Raw genomic sequence first — 8,297 nt, forward strand, 5'->3', positions numbered from 1 at the left:
CTTTTCCCCACATTCAGTATGATATTGGCCGTGGGTTTGTCATATGACTTTTATTATTTTGAGGTAAGTCCCTTCTATGTCTACTTTGTTGAGTGACAAACTATTTTAATGTTTTTATTTTTGTGTGTTTATTTGTGTGATGCTGTGAAGGAAGATGGAAAGGGAATACAATTTAATTTGTTGAGCTAATTAAGGCCTAAAAAGAAAGTAACCCTTAAACTTCATAACACATTAAATGTTTTTATTTACTGAGCTTTAAATAGTTGGACTCCACCTCTATATTGACAAATAATGTATAGTGCTTCATATGACATTTTTTGGTCATACAATTTGAGGAAAGTCCGTCAACCATAATCACCTTGTTTATTCATAACTCACCTTATGGTATCTCATTAGACTATATCAGACTTTAAAGTACTTTTTACAACCTTCTAGAAAATTCTGCTTTGTCTATAACTCAGTCCTGACTCTAGCTTAAGCACAAAAGGATTTAGTATGGACCAGTTCATACATTTAATACTTATTAAACTGCTGACATGCCAGGCATTGTAGGTGCTGGTAATAAAGCAGTTTTTTAAAAGTCCTTATTCTCATGAAGTTTACATTCTAGTGGGGTAAAGGGAATCAAAAGATGTTGGTAAGATAAGTGAGAGAAGAATGCTATTTTTTATAGCTTTGTCTATGAAAGCCTCTCTAATTGTGTGACATTTGAGCAAAGACCTGAAGGTATTAACATCATTTGCTCCATACTAACCAAACTGTTCTTATTACTTATAGGTTTCAGGAGATGTGTTACAAGGCTTATCTAGCTATTCGACAGCATGCCAATCTCTTCATAAATCTTTTCTCAATGATGCTTGGCTCTGGAATGCCAGAACTACAATCTTTTGATGACATTGCATACATTCGAAAGACCCTAGCCTTAGATAAAACTGAGCAAGAGGCTTTGGAATATTTCATGAAACAAATGAATGATGCACATCATGGTGGCTGGACAACAAAAATGGATTGGATCTTCCACACAATTAAACAGCATGCATTGAACTGAAAAGATAACTGAGAAAATGAAAGCTCACTCTCTGGATTCCACGCTGCACTGTTAATAACTGTCAGCAGGCAAAGACCGATTGCATAGGAATTGCACAATCCATGAACAGCATTAGAATTTACAGCAAGAACAGAAATAAAATACTATATAATTTAATGTAAACGCAAACAGGGTTTGATAGCACTTAAACTAGTTCATTTCACAATTAAGCTTTAGAATAATGCGCAATTTCATGTTATGCCTTAAGTCCAAAAAGGTAAACTTTGAAGATTGTTTGTATCTTTTTTTAAAAAACAAAACAAAACAAAAATCCCCAAAATATATAGAAATGATGGAGAAGGAAAAAGAATGATTTTTTTTTGTCTTGCAAATGTTCTGTGTTTTGAAATGTGGACACAACAAAAGCTGTTATTGCATTAGGTGTAAGTAAACTGGAGCTTATGTTAAATTACATTAAGATTGGAAAAGAATGAAAATTTCTTATTTTTCCATTGCTGTTCAATTTATAGTTTGAAGTGGGTTTTTGACTCCTTGTTTAATGAAGAAAAATGCTTGGGGTGGAAGGGACTCTTGAGATTTCACCAGAGACTTTTTCTTTTTAATAAATCAAACCTTTTGATGATTTGAGGTCTTATCTGCAGTTTTGGAAGCAGTCACAAATGAGACCTGTTATAAGGTGGTATTTTTTTTTTTTTCTGGACAGTATTTAAAGGATCTTATTTCCCAGGGAAATTCTGGGCTCCCACAGTTAAAAAAAAAAAAAAAAAAAAAAAATCATAGAAAAAGAATGAACAGGAATAGTTCTTATTCCAGAATTGTACAGTATTCACCTTAAGTTGATTTTTTTCTCCTTTTGCAGTTGAACTGAATACATTTTTCATGCATGTTTTCCAGAAAATAGAAGTATTAATGTTATTAAAAAGATTATTTTTTTTATTAAAGGCTATTTATATTATAGAAACTATCATTAATATATATTCTTTATTTACATGATCTGTCCCATAGTCATGCATTGTTTTGCACCCCAAATTTTTTATTGTTCATAGCAGCATAGTCAGCTTTCTTCTTGGTCTGTAGATGAGGCTCAGGCACTATCCCATTTATGCCAATAACCAGTGTATAACTACTTAAGGGAAACATAAAACTTCATCTTCTTTCCTTTTATTTCTTATGTGAATCCCCCGTCTTCCATTCTCTTTTGTAGTTGAGAATGTCTCAATCATATGAAATTAGTTACCAAAATTAACACAATTTAGACTATCTTCCTGATTCCTTAAACCCTTTACTGAAGTATACTCATGAATGATACTTTAAAATATGGGGGAATAGAAACCATGACATTTTTACCTTTTTAAACTATTTATCTCCAAAGTAGAACATTAAACCATTTTAAAATCATGTCTCATTCCCAAGTAGTCAGAGTTCACTCTCCAACTTGATTAAATACTATTTGAGCACAGGACATATCTTAAACATTTTGAAAAACATTAACCCAAGATGTAGACGCTACTGCTAGTCATCATTCTAGAATCTGATATTTTACTCTGTATTTGAAATGAATGATTAATGTCCTAGGAAATTAGCTTTAGATGTTCAGGTGCCACATCAAAAAAGTGCAATAATTATTGGCAGTTTTTTATATTAGGCATATTATTGGAAAACAACTTTATAAACAGTGAACATTGTATACTGTAGTAAAACAGCATCACTTTAAAAATATTCATTTATGAAATCTGTTACCTATAGTTGAAGTCTTGAGTAGTGAACAAGGGACTCTAATACCAATACTCTTAATATCTGGCTATTTTAGATCCCTTAAAGGGCATAATTATTGGAAATTTAGGTATTTCACTAAAGCATGTATATAATATTGCCAACAAGAAAAATAAATTTGAAGATTAAGGGATCTTACTTCTGCAAACTGTCTTGCAATAGTTAAGCAGAATTTAAACTCTGTTTTAAGCAGGCAACCAGAAAGATTATTTTGCAGTTATAGAAGATTTCATAACTTATTAAAACTTACTAACATTTTGTGTTGTTTAGATATAGGCAGTTGATACTAACATCCCAGCCTTTTCAATATCAGGGTTAAATTACAGGAAAACTCAGTAAAATGGTACAAATCTGAAACTCTGATGGTAGAAACTGAAGATTTAACAGAGAACTGTGTTTTACCCGAGTGCCAAAAATGCCTTGAGCCTCCTTGCACAAAATTTATACCATTTTTTACATTTTTATCACATCAGTCTAGATACTTGTCTCCCCTCCTCCCAGAACCTCTCCACTATTAACACGCACAAACCATATGGCCGATTTCATCATTTACATTTATTTTCACAAGTTATTACAACCAAATTAATTATATTAGAAGAAATGTAGACAAATTCTATAAAGACTATAGATTGTGACCTAAGAAAGAAATGAGGCAAAGAACCAAACATTGAATTAAATGCTACATGGGTGACTAAGATCTGTTTCAAGTCAGCGATAATGTAGCCACTTCTGGGTACTTCAGTATCAGAGATCAGTTCCCACGGTTCAGACAGTTCCTATCTATAGCTGACTATCCTTGTCCTTGAATATGGTGTAACTGACTGTTGGCTCTACAGTTTTATTGGGCCACTTAAGAAATATTTCCTTGAATAATTGTTTTGAGAAAAAGTCTAAAGAAAATAATAAAAATAATTTTAAACACTATAGTAAGAAATGACTGTTCGAAAATTATGCTTTCACTTTCTACCATATTCTCAGCTATACAAAACCATTTATTTTGAAGATTTTTAGACTACTGTTAATTTGAAATCTGTTACTCTTATTGTGGAATTTGTTTTTTTAAAAAAGATGTTTCTAATTGGATTTTTAAAAGAAGAATGGAATTTGGTTGCTATTTTACAACAGAACCTAAGCTTTTTGTGGTTCTTAGTGTCCTATGTAAAACTTAGTGTCAGAGTAATCAACTTTGAGATTTTTCCCTTCTATTCTGCTTTATATTAAAAGCCCATTAGAAAATGGGAACCTGGTGAATATATAATGAATTGTAAAATATTTTAATGTGTAACTTTTTCAACTGTGAAACTATTGATTTTTTGATGAAAACAGCTGCTGATAAAGTATTTTGTGTAAACTGTAGTTCTTATTAATCAGGAAAATGATGACTTGATTAGACTGTATATGCCCTCTTGGATTTTATTTTAAATGGATCGGTGATTTTCACATAGGTAAAACACAGTCCATCTGTATTCTTTTTTACAGTTCAAAAATCGAGTGATGTGGAATTATAAAAAAAAAATTGTGAGCAGCCTATTTGAAAGGCATCATGGAAATTTCACAGCACATAACATGGATTTATTTTTTTCTTGAAGTAAATCCGCTTAATTCATATTTTGATCAATAGCCCATGCTTGCCAACTCTGAAGAAATTTAATTTCCAGCAGTATTTTAAAGCTAGCCTGTTAACTTTTTCTGAATATTTAAAGTTCCTCTTTTTTCTATGTCTGCACAAACTGCAGACCTGGGCTGGACCCACATACTCAAGAGTCCACCTTAAGAAATTATTTTGATGTCCAAGACATCACTAAAATGTTTAAGTTTAAAGATAATATGTGGTGTTAATAGACTGTGGTGCTTTTACTATTTAAAGACAACTTTCATACTTCAGATGTTTTTGAGAAGAGGGGAATGTGAGGGGAGGGGGCAGAACAGGGAGGAGTTGTTTGAATGAATTACATTCTTTATATCCATCCTGCTCATTTGGGGCATGTCTAAGAGAAGGCTGAAAGTTGTGAGAGTATATTGTATCCCGTAAGAGAATTAACTTTTCATCATGGATGGGATTGTGAAGCTGAACTGTAAAATTCAGCATTGACAGCATCCTCAATTAATAATTCTTGGTGACAGAATAATACAGCTGGGCTGTTTTTTAAAATATAAACTCAATACCATTTTTAATTATTACATTAAAAATTGTAAATATATCTATGTGCCATGGCCTGGGAAGCCTGTTTTCTTTTTTCATAAAAATTATTTTTACTCTATGAAAAGATTATGGGGTTTAGCTCTAAATATCTATGGTCCTGATAAAATTGGATTGGTAACTCTACCTCAGAAGGAAAATGGGGGAAAAATAGATGAGTCACAATTCAATACTTCAGGCTCAGAAATTGTGCAGATCACTGAATTTTAGATTTATAAAGTCAGAGTTGGCATGCGTTGTTTTTAATGATATGGAAGATCTTAAGAAAAAAACTTGGCTGAAGTTTAATCGTTGGTCCAGCCATTTGAAAAAAGCAATAGTTCGAGGAGGTTCCTGAATTCGGCGTTTGAAATTCATTTGGTCTCTTTTCTTCATTATTAGTGCATTTGGTGTGTGTATACTTGCACACAATTCTGTCTGTATACACACTGCTTAGCCCTAGTCAAAAGGCATCTTTTATAAAAGGTGTAAAGAAATATCAAGGTTCTATAATTCTGAAGAGTTTAGAATTTATTAGGAGTTTCCCAAGTTGGGATGTTAGTCTTTAAATAAACTTACTTCATTCATGTATTCCACTTAAGGTTTTGCACCTCCTTTTTACTAGTGCAGCGCCATTTATTTTGCTTGATTTTAGGTATGTTAATATTCGAGCCTTGCTAATTAGCATAAAGTGACAGGTGTGAGCCATGAGGAAATTTTCTAACTTAATTTTTACTCAACTACATATAAGAGTTTTAGTAGAGAAAAAAAATTAGTCCCTGTGCATATATAATAGTTAGATAAATGATTTTTCTACCAACAGTGTACTCCACTCCTCATGTAGGTAAGTACAGAAAAGGTTTTAAAATATATTTTGTTAGCCAGTTAAAGTCTATGAATTATCCGCAACCTATTTAATCTGTCACTATAATAATTTTGTGGTTATGCCAAGAACCGTGTATACTTTTAGGTTTTCTTATTTTTGTCAGTTTTTCTAGGTTAGCAAGGAGGCAGAAAACTTTCATTGTTTCATATTAAAATATAATTAGACTAAACTTAATTCTAGTATGAATTTCCAAAATCGTTATCTATTTATTTCATTTTTATTTAATTTTGTTTTTATTTCACTTTTAAAAGTCCCTTGTTCGATGTAATTTATGTTCCTAAGAGTGGTTGGAGAACTTGGCCTTCATCTGATTTCAAAAGTGTTTTTGGCTATGGAACCCAAGTTTCAAATGAAGTTGATGGTTTCAGTGTGATTCAGTCTTCAGACCTAATTGGGTTGAATAAAATCTAAAAGAATATACCCTTTTGGAGCATAACACTTTAATACTTTGGGGAATGTGGCACTACCAAAAGAAGACTACTAACATGTCAAATGTTCACCTGGAAGAAATTCGAACCACCCTTTTGGCCCCATTAATTGTAGCAAGTTTATTTCTCTATATTTTGTCATTCAATGAATTGAAGTCCTGTGGTATACTGCATTCATTAGAAGAAAAACGTTTTTAATGTCCTTTTAATGATGGCCCAAAAAGCATTTGACACAGCAAGATGCATGTTATTATATTGAGAATATAGAATAATAACAGTATCACTAAATTTAAGACCTCTTCCCAGTCTTGCTGTTCCTAGCAAGAAGTGTGGCCTGTGACTGCACTTACTGTTTGTGCTCATCAGAAATTGTTAATGTCTGCTTTTCTTTAACTCTGCAGTCTGTAACATCACGCTGTTTATTAAAAAAAAAAAAAGAAAAATTACTTTGACTTGTGTCCAAACAATCCTTAGTGTACTATATAAGCAAAAAACTGTGATAATTATTTTGCCGTTCCTTTTGAAAAGCCAGTGCTGCTAATAATCAAAATTTAGCTGAATTTCAGTTCTTTTCAGTAATAACTAAGAATACTTGATTGAAAATCTGAAACTATTATACCTTAAAAGCCAATTTTTCTGCCCCAGTAAAGTGATGAATATTAAAGAAATGTATGTTTAAATATTTAAGCATAAAGAATTATATGCTTTTATTTTAAGAAATATATGTGTATACATATATGTATGAATGTATGTATGTATATGTAATAGGTAAGTGGACTTTTTCCAAGTCATTTGAAGATCAGAACCTAGAAATGAAGTTAGGCTAGAGGCAAACTGGTTTTGCTTTCAGTTCTCATAAACATTGCAAAAGTTAAGTGTGGGCTTTGACCACTAATGCACATAGGCATTAACAACTTAGTAAAGCAATTAAGCAAATAATTACTTAAATTTTATTTATATGCCAAATGGTTTAAATAATTTTGAATTGACTTTGTTCTCCAGGGATAATATCTCTCTTTGCTGGAATGAATCAGGTAGCTCCTATCTAAATAGAAAACTGTGGTAATTGAAACACACACTTTACATTTTAAATTAGCAGTTTTGAATTTTTAGGGGAAAAAAAATCCCAATAATTGCATATTATTAGGTAGAAGTCAAATTTACAAAGAAATGGAATAGGGATGTGCCCTTTAGAAAAGTATAGAATCTCAATTTGCAGAATGATTTAAAATGTGCATGCATATAAAATGTTCATGTGTATGTATATATTTTATTACAGAGAAGTCTTTGGTATACAAAATTGTTTACCACAACCTTTTAAACAGCAGGTTCTGGGCCTTAAATGCATATCACAGTTAGCCAAGAGAACTGGGGTGGGGGGCAGGGAAAATGAACTGCAGTTCCCTATCCCTAGCCTCTATACCAGCTGTCCAATGAAAAGTACCAAGGCTCACTGAATGTTACAACCCAGCAGATTTTTAAATAAATTATCTAACATTTTGAGTGCCCCTACTAGATGCTAGAAGCTATGCTAAAGTGTTTCACATGCCCTACTTTACTTATTCCATAAAATAACTGCGTGAAAGAACAGGTTATCCCCATTTTATAGATGAGAAAAGAGAGGTTTAGACCGGTTAGCCGATTTGTCCAAAGTTGTCATTATGGCCTACAAAGTCAAATAAATCCTAATCTGAGACACATGTTCTTTCCACCACTGCACACTAGAAAGAGGAAAACACCAAGATTATTCATTACTAATCAAGTCAATATTGCTCTATTCAGCTGAATTAGTAATGTGTGTCTTGAAATTGCTAAAAGGCATTAAACTGACTTAGAATCAGTTTTTTTATTACAGCTACATATAAAAGTAGCTTCAAATGTCTCATTCTACTGTCCATAATTTAAGATTTCTAGTATAATAAAATTTTAAAGATACTTGGAGGCACTTTGGAAAATCAGACCAAACTCTCTTTTCCACTCATA

General features: G+C 32.1%; 1 protein-coding gene across 4 annotated transcripts in view; it reads left to right on the top strand.

Moving 5' to 3' along the window:
• PIK3CA (phosphatidylinositol-4,5-bisphosphate 3-kinase catalytic subunit alpha) overlaps positions 1–6,306 on the top strand; it is a 90,969-nt gene extending 84,663 nt beyond the window's left edge. For 2 of the 4 annotated variants that reach the window (XM_033211754.1, XM_033211757.1), the window contains one exon: positions 778–6,306. In XM_033211754.1, the coding sequence (XP_033067645.1) occupies positions 778–1,048 (271 nt within the window). In that variant the 3' untranslated portion in view covers positions 1,049–6,306. The remainder of the gene's footprint in view (positions 1–777) is intronic. The other 2 variants (XM_033211756.1, XM_033211755.1) reach the window with 1 other exon arrangement.
• The last annotated feature ends 1,991 nt before the right edge of the window (positions 6,307–8,297 follow it).

Source organism: Trachypithecus francoisi, unplaced genomic scaffold (assembly GCF_009764315.1).
Source record: "Trachypithecus francoisi isolate TF-2019V2 unplaced genomic scaffold, Tfra_2.0 Lachesis_group0, whole genome shotgun sequence".
NCBI classification, from domain to species: domain Eukaryota; kingdom Metazoa; phylum Chordata; class Mammalia; order Primates; family Cercopithecidae; genus Trachypithecus; species Trachypithecus francoisi.